Source organism: Protopterus annectens, chromosome 2.part1 (genome assembly GCF_019279795.1).
Source record: "Protopterus annectens isolate FY-2018-M chromosome 2.part1, PAN1.0, whole genome shotgun sequence".
In the NCBI taxonomy this organism is placed as follows: domain Eukaryota; kingdom Metazoa; phylum Chordata; order Ceratodontiformes; family Protopteridae; genus Protopterus; species Protopterus annectens.
This window is the reverse complement of record NC_056729.1, coordinates 388,413,006-388,435,722: the sequence shown is the minus strand read 5'-3', so window position 1 is coordinate 388,435,722 and position 22,717 is coordinate 388,413,006. Positions and strand designations below refer to the sequence as shown.

Below are 22,717 nucleotides of genomic sequence, written 5' to 3'. Positions count from 1 at the left end.
GCATTGAGCAACCAAGTGCATCTACAAGCTCAATTCCTGCTAGGCAAACAAAATTCACTGGCAGACGAATTAAGCAGAAATCTCCTAGACCCACACGAGTGGAAATTGGAGCCCCAACACCTTCAACCTTCTAATCCAGAGGTGGGGGACACCGGAGGTGGACCTCTTTGCCTCCCTGGAGAACCACCAGTTGAGCAAATTCTCCACCAGGAACCCTCACAGCAGGGCATGGAAGGTGGATGCCCTATCCTTCCAATGGGAAATCCTCTCAATTTATGCCTTCCCCGTCTGCCCCTCCTCTCAAAAGTACTACTCAGGATCAAACAGGACAGCGCCAAGGGCAATTCTTATTGCCCCAGACTGGCCACGTTAGCACTAGTACCCACTCTTACACAGTCTGACAACAGTGCCACTCTGGCACCTTCACCAGACTCCTACCCTGCTGTCTCAGCAGGAGGGGCAGATTTTGCATCCACAGTTGCAAACCCTAAACCTTGCAGCCTGTCTTATCCCCTGAATACACCACCAGCAACCCTCAGCAAAGAGGTGCCGGATGTCATTCTTGAAGCCAGAAGGCCTAGTACTAGGAAATCCTATGCTGAAAAGTGGAAAAGATATTGTTCTTGGAATCAGTCTCAACGAAAGGACACAGCAGTGCCCTCCTTACCTCTAATCCTGGATTACCTAGCAGAGTTACTCCACAGAGGCATATCCTTCTCCTCCATTAAGATTCATGCCTCTGCCATCTCAGCTCATTATAATACTGAGCCACCTCTATTTTCTCACCTTCTCATCAAACAGTTCCTGAGAGGGGCTAACAACTTAAGGCCCCCTAGGAGAGAGCATCCACCCCTGCCTGGGACCTTAACTTTGTACTGGAAAAGCTCACGCTTCCCCCTTTTGAACCTGCTGCTTCAGCAGAGTTAAAATTCCTCTCTTGGAAAACAGCCTTGCTTTTAGCCATAACTTCAGCAAGAAGAGTGTCTGAGTTACAGGTGCTAATGGCTGTGGAACCCTTCATTATTTTCCATGCTGACAGGGTTTCCCTCAGGACTAACCCATCCTTTATGCCTACGGTGGTGTCCAGTGCGGCTCTAAACCAATCCATCCATTTGCCAACCTTCTTCCCTAATCCTCAGAATAAAGGGTAAAGGATCCTGCACTCCTTGGACGTGCACAGACAGCTCAGATTCTACCTTGACAAGACTAAACCTTTCAGAAAATCTAACCAGCTGCTAGTCAGCTTTGCTACAGGGGCAGAGGGCAAGGCCATTTCAAAACAAACCATTTCTACTACAAGCACCATGGAAAACCTACCCCACAGGGGATCAGACCACATTCCACTAGGGCTACTTCCATCTCTACAGCATTCCTCAGGGGAGTCCCTACCAGGGACATTCTGGAAGCTGCAACCTGGAGTTCTGTGCACACCTTCACCAAGCATTACCACTTACCTATTTTTTCTAAATCCAGAGCTGGATTTGCTACAGCAGTCTTAACAAGGCCTGCTAGCCAGCCCTAACACTTCTTGACTGCCTCCACCCTTCCTCAGCTTTGGGAATCAACCCAAGTGTGATGACTGCAACAGTGAAACATGAAGAACATAGTACAGTTGTGTACACTTACCATAAATGTAAGTGTTAGAGTGTATTCATTGTTGCAGTTCTGGTTTCCCTCCTCCAGCCCCTAGGCTTTCTCTATCCTTTCTACCTCTCCTCTCTATGGCCATTTTTTTACTGGCAGTGGTATTTACTTTTTACTGGTGGTGTTCCCTACCATATACTAGCTTCCTATTTGGGGGCTCCTGACATTTGGGGCAAGAAAACTGATGTAATGGCGTCGGCTGCCAGTTTTATACCCCTGACGACCTGACGTCATGGAAGAAGCGACAGCATCTGACGCAGAAATCCCAAGACACTGGTATTCAGGCCAGCTGAGGGCTACCTGCAGGCAGATAATCCAAGTGTGATGACTGCAACAGTGAATACACTCTAACATCTACATTTATGGTAAATGTACACAACTGTACTTTTTCCTCACTGTAATGTGATCTCAGAGTTGGCATATTTATTTAGCCGGGGGTGCGGGGGAACTTGCCCCCCTGCAAAAATGTAAAAAATAGTTTTTTTGTATTTATTTTTATTTACAATGTCAATCAAAACTTCAATCTTCAACCATTTGCAGTTCAAAGCTTTGAAACTTCGCCCTTGTAAAGTAGATCCGTTTAAATATATAGTTTCTTCAGAGGCCATATGTTTGACGGTCTGGCAAGGATCAGGATGTAGAAAAGGAAAAAAAGGATGTGATTAATGTCAGGCAGTTAGTAAATTACCAATAAATGCACATTTCTCTCATGATAATGGGCTGAAAAACAGTAATGTAAACTGCATTTACCTTGCCACCGAAAAGAAGTAATGTAAACTGCATTTGAAGTACACGAGTCTCTTCCTTTGGAATAATTATGCTACTTCATATGCAGCTATCGGGGGACTAAGACACAGGTTTCGTTTGTTGTATTCCCAGTCAGCTGCACTTAATAATGGTTCTTGTTTTACTAGTGAGGGATTTATGTATTTTGTGAAGAGAAATTGAATTAATTGCGTAATAAATGCACTATTTCACACTTCATCTAATAGCATGGTGGGGGGGGGGGTCATACAGGCTTTGAATGAAGGAAAGGGTAAAACTGTGGAAATGAGTCATTCTTGTTTTGTTATCCTATATATATATATATATATATATATATATATATATATATATATATATATATTGTTATATAGCAAAAAATGCTAAGATCCACATGTTATGCAGCTTTGCCAGATTAGAAAGTAAATACTCTCAGAAAGAGAGGGCTCAGAGAGAGAGAGAGAGACATTTGTTAAAAACATAAGTTCATTTTTTACAGCTTGTGAGAAACTGTAATTATAGTCTTATATGAATTACAGGTAAGATTGAAAGTTGCTTTGGATCTTAATCTTCCATTTTGTGATCACGTATTTATTTCAGTTCATTTGTTAGGTAGGTAAGCTATGGTGCTGTGGTTAGCATTGTCGCCTCACAGCAAAAGGTTCTCCAGTTCAATTCTCAGCGGAATGCCTTCTGGAGTCTGCATGTCTACATGTGAACTTTAAAGATGTGCAGGTAGGTGGACACGTGTGTAGGTGTTCCTTCTTTGAAGGTTGGGCATCTGGTTGCAACCCGACACCGTAAAAATCCATTGTCAATCATTAGTGGACCGGTGATGCGCTGTGGCGACCCCTAACCGGGAAAAGCCAAAAGACTTTTTTTTTTTTGCTAGGTATTTGGGCTGGTCATTCTGACCCTTTTCAGTCATGACTTGGGCTCATTGAAGAGATACAGGAGTATTCAAGTGCATAAGTAATGGATTCATAGGCAAGTACTAGGCTTGCTGCCCTTGCGGGCTGTTTTAAGCCTATCCACTTTCCTTTTTTGTGTTCAAATTAACCTATCTCATTGGGTTAGAGATTGACCTTACCGGCCTTACCCATCCCATGGTTAATAATTGTATATTACCCCTAATGAAAATAGCTGGGGATAATAACATAGATAATTTGAGGGGACCCATGCATGGGATAAAGTATTGAGGAGATACATCTGTCCATTAGTAGTCCAAGGGACAGTCTTGGGGAAAATGTTTTGTTTCCTAGCTGTAGATCCAAGTTGCACTTAAATATGGACAGGAATGAGTTTTGTTTTATGTTGATATACCAGTCCCTCCAAACAATATTGTTAATGCTGAAAAAGAGGTTTCAATCCCTAGAGTTTTTATTTCTGATGCCAGTTGACTTGCTGATGTGCAGTAAATCCATCAGTACTGGGTCTGAAGATGCCTTGTATGCCAGACAAAGATCACCTCTTAGCAGTCTGTAGGATGCAAACTATAGTGACAGGGCTTTGAGATGGTCCATGTAGGACATGTTGTTTGGGCCTTGTATCCTTTTAGTAAGGTGTCTCTGTGGGCATTCTGGTTGTTGTACATGTCTGGGCAATTACATGCCAAAGGAGATGATATACTCAGTGACTGGCGTAATGAGAGATGAGACATGTAAGAGACATGAATGCACCGGTATTGTTTATAGATGTGCAAAAAGAACATTTGTTGTAGTGTTTGACCTGAGAAAACAGCATTGCTGTATATGCATAAAAGCACATTTACTTATAATGCTGAGAAAATACTAGATGAGCTTTTACAAAATGTATTAAGAAGTGAGAAGTTATTGATATGTAATAAAGAAATTCTTTAGAACTAATAAGATGCCAGTTATGTACAGCAAAAGTAAAGGAATATACACATGTAAAGTTGAGAGCAATAAATTAAGGATTACACTGTCAGATGAATGCTTTGATTGTTTGTCCATTGTTTTTGAAGCAAATGCAAGTGTGAGAATTTAATAGGTGGTGGTTGAATTTGCTTTTGAAGCCCCTTGGGTGTTTTCTTTTCTGATGCCAACAGGCAGGTGATTCTAAGCAGCTGGGGCTAGATTGTTGAATCTCTCGTCATTCACTTACCTTTCCAAATGGTGGCCTTATTGAGGATGTAGTATCTGACTGTGATCCGTTTGGTGTGTATGCCTGTTCCATAACAACTGGAAGAGTTTGGAGTGGTTGAGGCGATTTTGGAATTAACCATTCTTAATAGAAGTGCACTAACACTTGACATTGGTCATGGCTTGTCTATGAGGAGGGAATTTAGAGAGCTTTGAGCCAGTTTATGAACATGAAAGAGAAAATGAATTGATCAGCGGAAAAGACCACCACATTTGCTACCACAAGCAACTGGTGGAAATTGTTCTTTAGAAAATTGTAGCTGCACTTTTGTTGGATGAAGTCTGTGAAAAACTGTTACCTACTCCTGCTATGACATAAAATAGTTTCTGCAGAATCGTAAGGTTTGCCTGTTGCCACCCCACCTGTACATTCTCCTCACAGAAGGTGCCCATACTTGTCTTAACTAATATTAGGTACTGGTGAAACCTTTTCTTAGAAGGAGCAAAAATGCAGTATGGTTTTTAAAGGGCTCAGTATATTTAAATCTCCTTTAGAAAATGATACATAATCATTAAAATTGTAAGCTTTTGTCTTGATGCTTAGTGCCATACAGGGAAGAATGTGTAAACGTTTGTTTTCAAAACGTTGTGCTGCTATACCGGATATTTTCTGTGTTAAGTAGTTTATACTGGAAGCTCATAGTATAAAGTGAGAGCTGGTGGTATGTAGTGGTTAAGATGGCAGGTATGCTTAAGAATAAAGACTCAACACTGAAGGGCAAGCAGTTGGTATTCACTCCAGATGGCTGATTTTGTTCCCCTTTCAACTTCCTGACTCTTGTTTGTCTGTTGTACATCAAGCTGTACACAATGAATTGGATATTTTGCTGTTTCCTTCGAGCTTGGACTACTTATTAGAGATTATTTGGACATTTGTTCCAAGTAGCATCAAAGATTCCATCGTTGGAAGCATGTCTCTTGGTAGAGAAGTCGTCACTAGGCACCAGCATATCCTCCATCAAGGAAAACTGGGTACAAAACTCAGCAATGTGTTTTTTTTTTATTTTGTTTTGATTTTTGTTTTGTTTGTTTGCTTCTCACTTTGTAAATGTCCTGGCTACGATATGTTTAAGAGGAAAGATAAAAAGGGATGGAGGATGTTACAAAACTTTTGGCTGGTTTGCTAGATCATGTATAGCAGTGACTTCACACGGCAAATTAGTTCACTATGAAAACCCTGCTTTGGAGCTAAAAAAAGTTCTTTGCAACTTTGTGCTTGTAAAATTACGGCTTGTGGAAAACTGGAATATGACAAAACTGGATACTAAACAAGAAGTAGCTGTTGTAAAGCTGTTATATGCAATGTCTTTAAAAACATGTTTTTGCTGGAAACATTCATTTAACCATTTCTCCAGAATGGCCAGGAGAAGATCCTCTAAATTCAGAAGGAAGTATTTACTCTACTTGAACATTCTGTAATATTTGAAGAGAGTATGGTTTATAAAGGCTTTTCTGTTTATAATATCATCCCTTTGAAGCAGCATGGATTACAGTGTAAGTGATGGCGTTAAAAGTAGATCTCTATCCACACACAATCAGATTTGTCAGGCTTCCTGGAGCAAATAGTCTAGCTGTAGAAGCATCAGCCAGATAGCATTAGTTAAAACAGGGCATTTGTTTTGGCAGGCTTGTGGATCTCAAGACAGGGAGAAAGTGTCACTCTTACAATCCAGGATTTCTGCTATTTATATCTGTCTCCTAACCAGATAGGTGCAGGTGGACTATCCACATTCATTTTTCAGCAATGACTCAGGCTTATTAGAAAGCAAATTGTGTTGTAGGCGTATTGCACAGGGTAAATTATAATTGTATTAAAAGGCACTTTAACTACAAGGTGCATTACATTTTAAACTTAATTAAGCTGGTTTCTGTTGATTTAAGTTTGTAGGTAGGTAGTAGGCATGCAATCCAGAAGAGCATTGATGAGCCCAGTCCAAGCTCCCAATTTCACCACTATCTAGTTAAGTGACTTGCTCAGAGTTGCAATGGAGACTGAAGGAGTCAACCCCAGACCACAGGAAACAGCTTGTCAGCAGCTCATAGCCTTAATCCTCTTTGCTAACTGCCAGAGGATTAAGTTGTTGGCTTGATGCATTGTGTACCATTATGATATAGTTTAGTTGATTTGCAGTACAGTTCCACAAGCCTGCCAAAACAAATGCACTGTTTTAAGTAATGCTTAAACACTACATCATATCACAGAAACCATATCTATAGTATACATTAATCTTGTGATATATATCCAGCATCTCTGAAGCAGTTATGTTTGTATTCGGGGAATAAATGATCCTTGAGCTTTGTTTGGAAGGTTAGAAGTGTTTGCTGTTGTCTACTTCTGATGAAAGATTGTCCTAACAAGCTGGACACACTTTTGTAAATGCTTTTCTCCCTATATTCTTACCAAATATGGGCTCTTCAGATAATTGTTTTGAGGCCTTAAGAAGGGGTTTCATTAATAGTTTTGTGACCAAAATAGGACCTGTATTAATAAGTTAGTTTATTAATTAGGTTATGTAGAAATTAAACTAGTCTTAATACAATAGTGTATCAGAGGGCTACAGCTGTATGTTGTTAATGAGCTTTGTCGTTTAGGCCTTATTTTGATTCTCTAGGTTTTCACTTGTGTACTGTGACATAGAATCCTAAATAGAACAGAGGTCACCTGTAAAAGACATTTGTGCTTAAGATGTCTTTCCTTGTAATGAATGTCAGAAGTGAACTTTAAAAGCCTTAACTGGTAACTGATATTCTGGGATGTTATAATAAGAGTGAAACTGAATGGGCAAAAACGTGGATTTACAAATGATTGTGTAAAGGAGCATTCAGTGATGTTCTTCATAATGATCATTGCTACAGTAGCTTTAGCTATATGGGTTATATGTTGCCAAGGATATAACAACCAGGTTCCAAAGCTTCAAGGCAGCTTCCATGTGCCCAAACTGTCAGACAGCTTGACTGAGCTGACTAAAATGAAAGGTTTGGGTGCCTAGCCCTTCAGAGCTTTCCTGCTATTGAAGAAAACTCTCCTCTGCAAGCTTTCGGGGATTGATGGCTGGCTTGTGCTGTTTCTTTACTGGGCAGATAAGTTCCCATTGAGGAAAACATTTCCACATTAAAAAAAAAAGTTTTATTGTACTTTCTCATACAGTTATTTTTAAGCTACAGGTTTGTGTTTTAATGGACTCTCACGAGACTTAACTATACTTTTCAATGGGAGCACACTTTTTTCCCATCAGTTTAAAAGTTGTTTAAGTAATGGAAAACCATTTTATTTTTCTGTGGAGAAATTGTGTTGATTGTACTTTTTGGGGGTGGCAAAATGATTAAAGTGCTTTTTACAGTGCTTTGTCTGGAAAAAGTGACATTGGAAGACTTAAAATTTTTACTGCCTCTTGCTGCTTGTTTTTCCCGGAAAAGAGGCACAATTTTTGGCTTGACCATGGAACAAAACTACCTGACCCACATTCGGTCCTTCATCCAGCCCAGCATTTGCCACCAGCCCAGGTTAACAGTTTGTCTCTGTCACAAGTGGATGACTCTGCTGTGGGCATTGCTTATTCCTCAGACCACTTAATTTTTTTGCCTTGAATATCTCTGGTGTAGCACCTACAGCCACTCTGGGCAGAGAATTAGTGACATCCTCTGAAGCTTTTGGGGTACACTCAGTGGGCAAGGGATAGACGCACTTGTTGGTCCTTACCAGAAGTGAGCCCAAAACTAACTCCAAAAACAAACCATCCTGGTGGCATCCCAGATTAAGCAGGTTATACAACAAAATGAAAAAAAAATTGTGGCTAAATCAGAAGGTGTAACTCTCATGAAGCTAAGCAGTCTCTCATCAAAATAAACGGGCAGCTAAGAGGGTTAATTACATCCAATAAGGCCAGTGAGGTCAAGATAGCCTATCAGGCAAACAACACCCATAAGGCTGCCTTCATGTCATAAACTTAAAAGGCAGCACAGAGCAGTTTGCTGAACTAGTGGTTAACGATGCCACATTTCACTGAGCTGAGTGATCTAGTGAATCTGCTGGCTGACAGATTCAGCTCCAACTTTACCCCCACTCACCCCCAGCCACTTTCCAAGAAATACCTTCAACATAACTCCTCCACCTGTAAATAGAGAGCATGTTCTGGCTGCACTCACTAAGGCCAAGAACACACAGCCTCCGTGGACTCTGATAATATCCCAGGATGCCTCCTAAGTAGTCTAAAATATAACTTGTCAGGGTCACTGGAGTTACTATTTAATGACAGTCGTAAAATGGTCTTTGTGCCAAGAGAATGGATGACTGCATTGGTCATCCATATTTGTAAGGGCGAACCATCAAACAGATCTTAGAAACTACAGACAAATTAGTCTAAGTAGTCTTATATGTAAAGCCATGGAAAGAATTACTGTTGAAATGATCAACAAAGACAAAAAATCTTCAGGCACTGGATCCATCTCAGTTTGGCTTTGTCAAAGGAAGGTCGTGCCTATGGTACCTGATGGACTTCTTTGAGAAGGTCACTAATGCAATGAATGATGGTAAAACAGTGCATACTGCTTACCTTGCCCTAACTACGGCATTTGATACAATACTCCACTTGGGCATTAACAGACTTACAGAATTGGGCATAAATCCCTATATAACACACCTGATAGCCAGCTGGCTCACAGATAGGACCCAGGAAGTTAGAATTGGTGAGCCCGCCTGCTCAAAGAGGCCAGTCACCAGTGGAACTCTTCAAGGCTTTGCGTTGAGCCTGCGCCTCTTTGGCATCTACTTCTTGCAAGTCAAGGCCAATGTCAAAGGCCTGTGGCTGACCAAGTTCACAGATGATTGCAAACTGGGAGCAGTCATAGAATCCCCCTAGACTCTAACATCTTACAAGAAGCTCTAACAATGACAAATGACTTGTGCAAAAGCCTTGGATTAAAACTCAATACCAAGAAATGCATTATAGTACCTTTTGGGAAGTCAGTCACCCCAGGAAACTGTATCATCAGTAAAACACCTCAAAGAGTTGACCCCCACTAGTCAGGTATCTGGGAACACATATAGACAGTAACCTGGCCTTCAACCAACATGTATCCAAGATAGTAAGGAAATCATTCTATGTTCAAATTATAAGTAAGTGCATGGCATCTAGGTCTAGAGAAGTCATTGTACTTGGCCCTCATTAGACCCATCATTTAGTATAATGCCCCTTTTGGTATGTACCTGACCAGACACGTGCAGTAACTGGATTGTCCACAAAAGTTCCTTACAGAATCAATACAAGGCATAAATACAATGTCCTGTGTAGATTGCCTCAAAGCCCTATCTCTATACTCAGTGTCCTACAGACTACTGAGAGATGATCTGTGCCTGGCATACGGCATCCCTGGACTCTTCTCTGATGAACCTTTTGCATATCCACAAAACAAAGAGCATCATAACTACTAGATCTAAACAACTAAATTTGGCTTGCAACATAAATAAGACACATTAGAGAGACAGCTATGCATCTCAGAGAATTTCCTTTCTCTGGATCAGGCATGTGAAATAAAAGTAATTCCATATCCTTTTTGAGTGTAACTTGGACCATTGGATGGGAAATCAAAAATTCACTCCTGGCCTGGTGCCTACATCTTTGATGGACAGAAACAGTGAATAAATTATGTTGTAAACAACATTCACCCCCTATATAAACATCTAAAATGTATAACTTGTCGGACACTCGTGGGCACTGCTAGGCTTATGAAAGCCATAGTAGTTGTTAGTCTTGTATACACCTATGAACCTGTGGGAGAGGGGAATAGTTTATTAGTCGGATTATGTTGAAATTAAACCAGTTTAAATGCATATAATAGTAGTGTAGCAGAGTTCTGTAGCTATTTGCTTTTAATGAGCTTTGCATTTTAGGCCTTATTTTGATTCTACAGGTTTTCACTTGTGTACTGTGACATTCCTCTCAAATTTCATTAGATAGGAGTAGTTTACTGAGTCTGGCTCAGTGTTTAGTGTAAGCTATTGATCCTTCTTTTAAGGTGGTTTCTGGTAAAAGAAAGATAGATGCTTCTTTTCTGAAGAGATTCATGATTCTAAATCTGGACAGGAAATGAAGGGACAGGTACAGGGTTTTCTACTCAGTTTTTTGATTCAGACTCAAAAGGGAAGCTCAGTTTCTAATTCCCCTTGTTGGGGGAGGGGTTTATCTTTATCTGAAACTGTTTCCAGAATGTACCGGTGTTTTCAGTGGGAGAACACTGAAGTTTCTCAGAAAATACTATCAACTATTACAGATAAATTTCCAGAACCTGCACAGATTCCTGCAGTTCTGTCAGCTCTGGAGGATGTATGTGTCACTGCCAGCAGTTTTCCTGAGCCTGCTCCTCCTAAACATGCAGGTAGAATGCATAAGGTTCCTCAGTCTTACAGTTTTTATACACTGATCCCAAACCTGGTCCAGAAGCTATAGCTTTAGTTAAGCCTACTGCTGCTAAACGTTTGGTTAATTCCAGTCCTACTTTCTTCTGACAAGGATGAAAAGATTACTGATAAGTATGGGAAATAAGTGTATGCTTCTGAAATTTTGATTTTCAGAGTTTTGAATTGTCAAGCTCATGTGTTAAAAGTTTATTCTGACTATTTGTGAAAATATAAAGAATGGTTTGCCTGCAATGTCCTCTTCGAAGGAAAAATCTACTTCAAATAATTTAGTTTCGTCCATTTCACAAATCACAATTTATTGTTTACAGTGTGCGTATGACTCAGTTGATACTTCTTCCAGGGCTATGGCCACTGGTACTCTGTGTTCGTAGAGCCTCCCAGATGATGTGAAAAATGAGATTTTAAATTCTCCTTTGCCTAGAGAATCACTTTTCGGTTCCTGTGCTGCAGAGATTTTCTGGCTGTCCTTTTCCTTATTTTCTAAGGTATATCTCCCCTTTGTACAATTTCAGGAAGAAAAAAAAGCAGCAAAATAAACAGTCTCACCAAAATGTGGGAAAACAGACATTAAAAAAGAAATAACAGGGGTATCCCAAAAAGAATTCAGGAACCCCCGCCAAAACCAAGGTAGTCCATCAAACCAGAATGACTGTTTAAAGAACCTTGTTACTTCCTACCCTAGCCAAACTTTTCCCTTCCAGAAAGTCTGAATCTCCACTTTTCTTTTTGGCAACAGAAACTTCAGACAAATGGTTTCTGAAGATCATTCATCAAGGTTACACACATGGCAATGGGAGGAATTCCCTCGATGTTCTTCATCTCACATTGCTGCAGTCCTTACATATGGGTAGTCCACTGTCCTCGGTCGGCCCGAATACCAAAGTATTAGGCTGACGTCGGTCATGGGCGCCTAGATCTGACATCAGAGCGTCAGGGTATAAAAGCGCATGACCGATGTCATATCCTCAGTCTTTTTTGCCGCATGGTCCGATGCAGAAGCAGCGTTGCAAGTGCCGTTCGGCGTTCTGAAATTTTCGTATTCTGAGTTTCAGACCGAAACCAAGTTGGGCTAAGTACCCCAATGGGGAATATTTTTGTTTTTTCTTGCCTCAGTTAATTCCGGATGTCAGAAAAAGTGAATAATTGTATTTCTTGTGGGAAACAGATACCGCATAGGGATTATCACTCTCTTTGCATTCCTTGTTTGGGACCGGACCACGACGTAGTCGGGTGTCGGTTTTGTGCTAGGTTTAATAAGCGCACTATAAAAAGAAGGTTAGATTGTGCTAGGTTAATCTTTGGTAAGCGGTGTAATTATAATATGCCGTCGGATCCTCCGACGCCCGCTTCCACGAAGAAGCGCAAAGACAAATCCTTGAAACCTATACAGGTTGATTCGTCCATTTCGGACGCCGGTCCTGCAGAAACTACAGTGGAGCAGGTGGATCCGGCTGAAGGTTCTGTTGAGTCTCAGGGGGAAACTTTGATTTTGCAGGATGTGGCCTCACAGGAGTCAGGTCAAGCTGAAGGGGCCTCTCAAGTTACTGTTCTCCCTTCTATGCCTAAGGTGGTTAGGCCTTCTGCTACTATTTCTAAGGCTTCTTCTAAGGGCAGGTCTGTTTTGCCTTCCTCTGGTGTCCCTCCAGGTACTTCAGGGTCTGTGCCTAAAAAGCACATGCTTAAAATGGCAGAAGATTTGATTACTTTAATTAGAGGTTCTATGCCCCCCCCTGATAAGAGGCCCAGGGTGGAGCCAGAGTTGGAAAGTTTGGATCAGGCCTCAGATGACTCAGACTCTTCTGCTGAAGATATTCAAGATTTCCCCCTTATTCGATTCTGATGCAGAGGATTCCACTCCTTCTGCTTCTCCTCCAGAGGATTTTTCATTTTCAGAAACTCTGCATTCCATGAGGGAGCATTTTAAGTGGGAAGGACAGGATTTCTCTGATTCACGGAAAAGGCTTAGGGAATTCTTGTTTTTACCACAGCATAGACCCTTGGCTATACCTCCTGTTTTGGATGTTGTTCAAGATGTTTTCTCGGAGGCTTCCCTTAATCCAGATTCTTTGCCTCCTGCCTCAGTTAAACCGGACAGGTATTACAGGGTGCCTGAGGCTCATAAATATCTGTATAAGAGTCCTAGGGCGGACCCAGAAACTATTAGTCAGGGGCCTAAGGGTGTTAGAGCTTCTGTTGTAAAGAATCCGGTTCCTCTAGATAAGGAAGCTAGAGCTTTGGATAGATGGGGTAAGAAGGTGTATACCTCTTCTACTTTAGCAATGAGGGCTTTAAATTGCCAGTTTCATATGTTGAAATATCAGAATTTCCTCCTGTCTCAGCTAAAATCTAAAGTGGATGCTTTGGCAGAGGGCATAGAGTGTAAAGAATTGCAGGATTTAGTACATGTCTCTGAACAGGTGGGTAAGCATTCTTTGCAGTGTGGTTTTGATGCTGTACAGGCCTCTTCTAGGGTGGCTGGCACTGGTTCAGTTCTTCGTAGGCACGCCTGGCTTAAGGATCAGAATTTGTCCGAGCATGTTAAATCTAGAATTCTGGATGCCCCTTTACAGTCTGAAGTTTTGTTTGGTCCCCCTGTGGAGTTGGTTTTGAAGAAAATGGAAGACAAGGCTAAGTCCATGCAGACTGTTAAAGATTTTTTGCAGGTGCAACCTCCAAAGTTTAGTAGAAATTGGCCTACTAAGGGGTGGACCTACCCTTCTTCTGATTCTCAGTCTAGGGGTAGATCTAGACGTGGCAGGGGCAGAGCTCAAAGTACATTCAGGCCTAGAACTTGGGAGTTCACCTGCACAATCGGCAGGTGAGGGCAGGGGCCAGTCCTTTCGTAAACAGGCCCAATGACCTGCATTTTCAGCTGCCAGATTCTTCTTCCCTGGCAGCTCCTTTGGGAGGAAAGTTGGCACTCTTCAAGCGAAACTGGCTTTTAGTCACCCAGGACAAATGGGTATTGGACATTATAAACCGAGGCTACAAGTTCTATTTCCATACATTGCCTCCTTTCAAAGGCATGCCAGACGTTCCTCCTCGGCAAAGGATAGAGGCTCACAAGCAGATTTCTTTACTTCTTCAAATAGGAGCTATACAGCCAGTTCCTCTGTCAGAAGTGGGACTAGGATTTTATTCTCGCCTGTTTCTAGTGCCAAAGAAAGGGAACACGTGGAGACCAATTTTGGATTTATCTATCCTCAACACTTATCTGGACATTCCAAAGTTCAAAATGCTGACATTACAACAGCTTTTACCTCTGTTGGGAAAAGATCACTGGATGGTAACTCTGGATCTCAAAGAGGCTTATCTTCATGTTCCTATCAGGCCCAGTTGCAGGAGGTACCTGCGTTTTCGAGCTGGAAATTTACATTATCAGTTCTCTGCATTGCCCTTTGGCTTATCTACTGGGCCCAGAGTGTTCACAAAGGTTCTGGCTCCAGTGATAGCCTTTTTCAGGTTAAGAGGAATACAGATTTATCCTTATTTGGACGATTGCCTGATTATTGCACAACACAAAGACGAACTTCTGCATCATCTACAGTATGTGATGGTAGTGTTAAGATGCCTAGGGTATTCTGTGAACGAAACAAAGTCCAGTCTAGTACCCTCTCAGGACATGTGCTTTCTGGGTGTGAGACTGAATACAGCTTCCCAGATGGCCTTTTTGACCCCGGACAAACAAAGCAGCCTTTCTCTTTATTTCCATCAAATATCTCTACAGTCCAGGCTGACTGCAAGGACAGTCCTTCAAGCCTTGGGGTTCATGGCATCTTGTATTCTGGTGCTTCCCAATGCCAAACTGCATATGAGGAAGCTTCAATGGTATCTCAAATATGTATGGACACAGCACTGCCAAGATCTAGACACTGTCATTCGGATAATACCTTGCATTCAGAAAGAATTTTTGTGGTGGGCTCAGGAATGTCACCTAAACAAGGGACTCTCTGTGACCCGACCAGAGGCGAGTCAGATTTTAACGACAGATGCCTCGGACAAGGCTTGGGGAGCACACCTCAATGGAAAATGGGTGCAAGACACGTGGCCTGTCAGACTTCAACATTTGCATATCAACTTGAAGGAGATGTTAGCAGTCCAATTTGCATTGATGGCTTTCAAGGATTTACTTCACCCAGGGCAGGTGTTGATTCAAACAGACAACACTACTGTCATGTGGTACATCAACAAGCAAGGGAGAACCCATTCGTACCCTCTTTGCAGGCAAGCGATGATTTTGTGGGAGACTGCTCTCAGTTTACACCTCAATCTTCAGGCAAGGTTTCTACCAGGAGCACAGAACTCCTTAGCGGATGTGTTGAGCAGACAAATTGTGGATCCTCACGAGTGGAAACTGGATCCTCATGTGTTTCAAAAGTTGACAGTGTTATGGGGGACTCCAGACATAGATCTGTTCGCTTCTCCACTAAATTACCAGTTGCCAAAGTTTTGCACAAAAATGTTTCATCCCACAGCTTGGAAGGTGGATGCTCTATCATTCAGTTGGAGCACTCTTCATGTCTATGCCTTTCCACCTCTGCCTCTCATTCCCAAGGTACTCCTGAAGGCCAGAATAGATAAGCCATCCATGATTCTGATAGCACCGGATTGGCCTCGACAGCACTGGTATCCACTACTGAGGAGTTTGGTACGGGAGCCTCCATGGCCTCTGCCTTTGATTCCGCATCTTTTGTCTCAGGAGGGCAATCACTTCCTCAATGTCAAGATTCAGTCTCTGCATCTCACAGCCTGGCATATTCTGTTTTAGACCCTGGAGGGTCTCAGCTTCCACAACAAGTTTTGAATGTTATTTTGGAGGCCAGAAGGCCTAGTACAAAGAAAGTTTACGCTGATAAATGGAGGAGATTTTTTCTTTGGAGCAAAGCGAAGGACTATTCCAAGCCTGATTTAAGTGTTTCTCTTCAATATCTTACTGAGTTATTGGACAAGGGTTTGTCTTTCTCCTCGATAAAGGTTCATGCTGCAGCCATTTCTGCTCACTATGACTGTAACCCTCCTTTATTTTCACATCCTTTGTTCAAGCAATTTCTTAGAGGGGCAAAGAACATAAGACCCCCACGTAGAGCTCCTACTCCTGCTTGGGATCTCAATTTTGTGTTGGAAAAGCTTACTCTACAACCTTTTGAGCCTGCAGCTACTGCCGAGTTAAAGTATTTATCATGGAAGACTGCTTTTTTGTTGGCCATTACCTCTGCAAGAAGGGTTTCTGAATTACAGGCCCTTATGGCAGTGGAACCCTTCCTGATTTTTCATAAGGATAGGGTATCTTTGCGTACTAATCCTTCCTTTATGCCTAAAGTGGTTTCTAGTGTGGCCTTGAACCAAACTATTCATTTGCCTACTTTTTATGCAAACCCCCAAAATAAAGGGGAGAAGATTTTGCATACTTTGGATATTCACAGGCAGTTGCGTTATTATTTGAGCAGAACCAAGGGGTTCAGGCAGTCTCAGCAGTTGTTTGTTTCTTTTGCTTTGGGTTCTCAGGGAAAACCTGTTTCAAAACAAACTATTTCTAAATGGATTAGGTTTTGTATTTCTTTCTGTTATTCCCATCATGGTAAGGAGATTCCGGCTGGTATCAGACCTCATTCCACTAGAGCTACTGCCACTTCTACTGCCTTTCTAAGGGGTAGCTACAAAGATATTTTGGAAGCAGCCACTTGGAGTTCAGTACATACTTTTTCCAAGCATTACCACCTTCCTCTTTATTCTAAGTCTAGGGCTGGATTTGCCACTGCAATATTACAGGGCATTTTAGCAGCCCCTAATGCTTTATGATTTTGCCATCCTCCCTTTACCTCTGCTTTGGGATTCTACCCATATGTAAGGACTGCAGCAATGTGAGATGAAGAACATAGTACAGTTTTGTACCTACCATAAATGTAGATGTTCGAAGATCCACATTGCTGCAGTCCAATTTACCCTCCCTCCTTCCCCTCTGTAGTTTGACATGGTTATATGGTTTGGGTGATGGTTGTTGTTGGGCATGTTTTTGGGAGGTATCCTGTTTTTGGGCTGTGGCCTTTCTTTTTAGGACCTTCTGACATCTGGGGCAAGAAAAGACTGAGGATATGACGTCGGTCATGCGCTTTTATACCCTGACGCTCTGATGTCAGATCTAGGCGCCCATGACCGACGTCAGCCTAATACTTTGGTATTCGGGCCGACCGAGGACAGCGGACTACCCATATGTAAGGACTGCAGCAATGTGGATCTTCGAACATCTACATTTATGGTAGGTACAAAACTGTACTTTTCCATGGGGGTAATACTTCAACCACCAGACCAGACTCCTCTACTTCCCCAATCCCTTCAACATATGCTATTGAGAAAGTTTTTGTATTCAAGGATGTTTTTAGTGCCAAAGAGAGAAGATGCTTGGAGCCAGTCTAGATCATTCTTTGTTAAACCTCTTTGTGATATTGCCAGAGTTCAAAATGCCATCACCTTACAACCTGTTACCGCTTCTTCCTCATTTAAGGTTCTTGGTAACATTAGATTTAAGTCATTTACAATGGTATCTGAAGTCTCTTTGGTCCCAGTAATGACATCCTTTTTCTTTTCAAGTCCCAGTGCTGGCATTTGGCAGAAAATAAATCACTTGGTAGAGACAGCAAATTTACCTAAATCCCAGTCCCCCCGCTCCAAAGCATTCAGTCACAACAGACTTTTCTTGGGGGAGCAGTTTCAGGATAGATAAAAGTGCAAGGTGTTTCAACACCAAGAACAGAAGCAACCACATAAATATAAAATAAATTCTTGCTGTAATCAAGACACTCAAATCTCTGAATCATTTTTGATCTCCTGGACCTCTTCAAGTTGCTAAAGACAATGCCACAGTAATATGCTACATCTTCAAGCAAAGGACAACCAGGTCATATCCCCTTTGCAGACTAGCCATGTTAGCTTGGGATAAAGCTTCACAGCACAGTCTCATTCTATAGGCATCCTACATTCTGTCAGAGCAAAATTGTTTTGCAGATGAGCAGGACAAGGGCACACCATCATGGATGTAAACTAAATTGGGAGGTCTTCTCAGATTTGATCCATCTGTGGGTAGTTCCTCGAGTAGACCTATTTATCTCCTTGCTGAGCAGTCACCTGGCAAGGTTTTGCTCCAGGACTCCATGCAGAGGAAGGCCTGGAAGACAGATGCCTTTTCCTTTCTTTGGACAGGAATGTTTCTGTATGCTTTTTCACATTTACACTGATATCCAGGGTACGTCTGAAGATTCAGAAGGAATCCCTCCAAGAGCATTGTGATGACTCCCTTGTGGCTGAAACAGCAGTGGTTCTCCCTTCATTTGGAAATGACCAGGTGTAATGTCCCAATATTTCTCACAAAATGGATCTTCGCACACAAGATCAGGGGTGTTTGAGGCACCCCAACTCCAGTCCACTTAACTGACTGTCTGGATGATAAGGCCTTAATTTTCTTTAGGCACTTGTTTACTGAGGACGTGCAGCAGGTACTAATGGATACAAGAAAGCCTGCTACTAGAAAATCATATGTTAACAAATGGAAAAGGTTTTCTACTTGATGCCAACAACATAACCAGCCCCCATTCAGAGCTAGTTGTTCTCTGGTTTTACAATATTTGTGTGAGCTACTATCTTATAACCTTTCTTAATCCTCCATCAAGGTCCGTTTATCAGCTGCTTCAGCATGTCTGCCCATAGATCCTACTCTTTCAATGCATTCTCATATCAAAATGTTTTGGAAATGGAACTTTGCATAAGAGGCCTCCAAAAAAACTGGTGGGCCCCTCTTTGGGACCTTGATTTTGTGTTAGAGAAGTTAATGTGCACCATCTGAACCAACTGATCTGGCTGACTTGAGGTTCTTAACACGGAAAACTGTATTACTTTTCTTGCAAAAGTCAGAGCATTCAGTATCTGAGTTGCAAGTTCTTATGTTGTCAACTATATCTAATTTTCCACAGAGACGGGGTTTCTTTTAGAACTGATTCTACTTTTATGCCTAAACTGGTATCAAAGTTTACTTTAAGGTAAATTATCCATCTGCCTGTTTCCTTGATTCCTTTTCTAGGTCTAGTTCATGCTTTTCTAGGATTATTCTCGAGGGGCTTCTGGTCCATTCTCCTTCCACTTCCCAAATGTTATAAGGTATGGTAATCTACTTCTGTAGCTAAGGCTACTGCAGCAGTGATCAATATGATGAACATAATATAGTTTTTTAAGTAAACTTACCATAACGATAGATGTTCAGATCATCACTGCTGATGTAGCCACTCCCTCTCTCCTTGTTTTTCTGGTGTGTGGTTTATGCCAGGGTGTGAATACCTTTTTTTTTTTTTTTTTCTAGCATTGTCCTTTCAGTGCTGAGCCTCTCTGTCTCAGTTGGCATGAAAGTTCTGAAGGACTTGGTGCCCAAATATGCCTTTTTTAGGCAGCTCAGCTTTACTGATGGTTTGGAGGCCAGTCAGCTGTTATACCTGTGGCAGGGTACAATCCATATAGCTAAGGCCACTGAAGCAATGATAGTTTGAATATCTACTGTTATGCTAAGTTTACTTATAGAACTGTACTTTCTCCTGCATTTTTGTATTTTTTTTTTTTTCATAATTCTTGGGATCACTCTTTAGAGTATCAGAATTACAATAAGGAAGCATCTTAACTTGGAGAGAAGTCTCAGTTTGAATATCTTCATTCATTCTTTCCTAATTCCAGCAATAACATTTTTCACTGACTCGTCATCTGGCAGGCTTTTTTTTTTGTAGATTGGTTTGCTGACCTCAGTTTCCCTTGCCATTGTGATATTGCTCCTTGTATGGCAGAAATTAAGAGTGAATAAATCCCCCATGCTTGCTGCCAACCCTGGTAAAAATGACTGTATTCTTTCTCATGACAGCTGATTATAAATACTGAGTAATTTACAGAGGAGTGTTACCACCTGACTTTGCAGATATTAGCTGAATGTGCTTTTTGGAATAATTTTTTGTTTGCATGAGTTCCTTTTACCATTAGTTAAAAATGTATGAATATGTTTGTAGCAAACATTTAGTGAGCGGTGCAGTAAGGGCCACACACTACACCCTCTGTGATGTGCTCTATGACATGCCTAAAAAATGCAAGCAACTCAGTTGTGTTTTGTGATAGTGTGGGTGCTTTCCAAGCATATATTTGTAGCCATTTGAAATGTAAGCAAGGATCAGTCCTGTTTTAGTTGCCCTTTGGTCTTCAGTGACTATTTTTTTTTGCACGCCTTATAAGCACTTCCTCCTCTGACTGTCAAGCCCTTCCTACGGCTGCCTCAGATTATTGTTCCACTAGATGATGGCCCTTCAGTCCATATTCCCTGTGTGTGAGTGTAAAGCGTACCAGAGCATGAAGCCATCACTTGTACTGATGGAGTAAGGTTATTATTTGCCATATTTTCCCGACTGTGGTGGTGGTGGTGCTGCGGTAGCATTGTCGCCTCACAGTAAGATGTTGTCCTGTTCGATTCTCAGCTAGAGCGTTTTCTGTGTGGAGACGTGCGTGAATGGGCATACCTTCGTTGAAGGTTGTGCGTCAGGGCCGGCAACTAGGCACGTAAAAATCTACTGCCAATCATTAGCGGACTGGAGTTCCGCTGTGGCGACCCCTAACCGGGAAAAGCCGAAAGACACAACAAAATTTGCCATATTTTCCTGATGGATTCATGTAGCATCCAAGGAGGAGGAGGATGTGCAGTAAGTCTCCGCAGATACACCTGCACAAGTGATGCCCTCATAGGTCTTGCCTGCCTCTTGACAGCCAGTTCAGTATGATCCTTGGACCCCAATGGGGATTCTAGCACTGAACTTGTGCCAAGACATGCATGTCATACCCTCCTCCAAAAGAGAGGTGAGCAAGCAAGGCCTTATCATTTCTTCCCCTCGTTACCAGCTCTTGCAGGTTTCCAAGGTACTGGTTGCATTCAGGTCACCTGGGCTGTAGGTTAGTGAATGATAGAGTGACATGGAAAATATGTACAACTGTTGTGGAGCATTTATATAGTAATAGTTGTAAATTTCTGAGTGAAGCAGTTTCTGTTTCTTTCATACATGTGTTTGAGATATGATTCAAAATGAAAAGGAATGACTTACTACTTTTTTTTTTTTTTTTTTTTTTTTTTTTTTATTAATGCAGGTTTTTGAAGCTGTAATTGCCTGGGTAAACCATGATAAGGATGTGAGGCAAGAACACATGGCCCACTTAATGGAACATGTGCGGTTACCATTGCTTTCTCGTGAATATTTGGTGCAGGTAAGGCTGCAAGAATGTTTAAGACTAAATTTCTTGTGCAACATAGTAACAAAGCATGTTTGTAGGTTGTGCTACATTGTTTCACTTGGTCAACCATTTCACAGTTAAATGTCCTGTAAAAAGTAATGTTATGTTTAGTGTTGCTGATCCAGTCCTTGGTTCTCTAACTTCATTTCTTAGCTGTTTACCTCCTCTGCAGTGTCTGCATAGGTTTTCACTGTGCAATCTGTGATAGATTAGTCTTCTGTCTGGAATTAGTTTTTCTGCCCTCAGCTGTATTAAACAGGTAACTAAAAATGAATAAATTCATTATCCAATATTTGTTGTGCCATGAAAGCATGACATCTAACCTCTGTAGTAAAGATGAATTAAGCATTGCCTTTTCCTTCATATCATTGCATCTAAAGTAAAGGGCTTCCTTTTTAAGTTCTTGGTCAGGTATACTTTGCCAATACTAAGAATTTGTCATTATTTTTAGCAGAAATCTCACATTTGTCTCCACCATTCAGAATGTCATTTTTGTCAACAAAATCCCACATGCAGAAATGTGTTGGGTTGACTGACCCTTGAAGTGACATAACACATGTGATACACAACTGTGGTAATCTTGAAGATTGTTGTCACCAGTAAGGTCCATCAGGGGTGGCCTTCCACAGCCGCCCCCCCCCCCCACACCACCGGATGCCCTCATCTTGGTCTACCTATATCACCCATATTACTGGAAAAGTGCCCCTGCTGGAACGGTGCCCTAGGCGAACGCCTAGTTGGCTTATGCCCAAGGCCAGCTATGAGGTCCAGCATTTGCATGCCTAGGCATAATAAGTGTCTGTGTGGCTAATGAATTACCATTCAAAACCTGCACCAGAGTTGCCTGCACTGTCTCAAGAAAAAATGAACTCAGCATTGATAACGGTCATAAGTCCAAAGATTCGACCTTTGTACTCTGTGCTGTTTGTGGGAAAAGTTGTTAATCCACTTCTCGGAGAGCAGCATTTCAAATTTCATTATGGGAAGACCGATATGAAGATCCTCTTCTCAACTACCAACATATCAGAGAATTTCCCCAGTGACAAGCCCCAAGCCCTCAGAGGCAGTGTTTAGGTCAGAACATCTGGGGTCCAGAATCCTCCCCCCACCTGATCCCTTAAGGTGGTGAACTCTCCCTCCATTAGTAATTACTTCTAGGCTCAGACTTGTGGATGGGGGGGTGGTACTCCCTTAGCTTCTAGCTATGCTTGGGGGCCATCCCAAAGTTATTGCACCACTCTGTCTTCAGATTTGCTGAAGTCTGTGGGTACTCATTCATCATGGAATATTATTCCTTGAGTTATCCAGTTATGGACCTAAGACACTCTGGACTGAGCGCTTCTCTTATGCCGTCATAGGCCCCTGCTGTTGTTGCAGACAGTGGTCTGGTAGAATCTGTTTGTTCATCCCATTCTAGGTCTCAAGCCCCAAG

The 22,717-nt window shown here is 41.8% G+C and overlaps 1 protein-coding gene across 2 annotated transcripts in view; it reads left to right on the top strand.

Annotated features, from left to right (window-relative positions):
- Positions 1-22,717, top strand: part of KLHL2 (kelch like family member 2) — a 1,417,988-nt gene that overhangs the window by 757,037 nt on the left and 638,234 nt on the right. For both annotated transcript variants that reach the window (XM_044062211.1, XM_044062210.1), the window contains one exon: positions 21,142-21,258. In XM_044062211.1, coding sequence (XP_043918146.1) covers positions 21,142-21,258 — 117 coding nt within the window. The remainder of the gene's footprint in view (positions 1-21,141; positions 21,259-22,717) is intronic.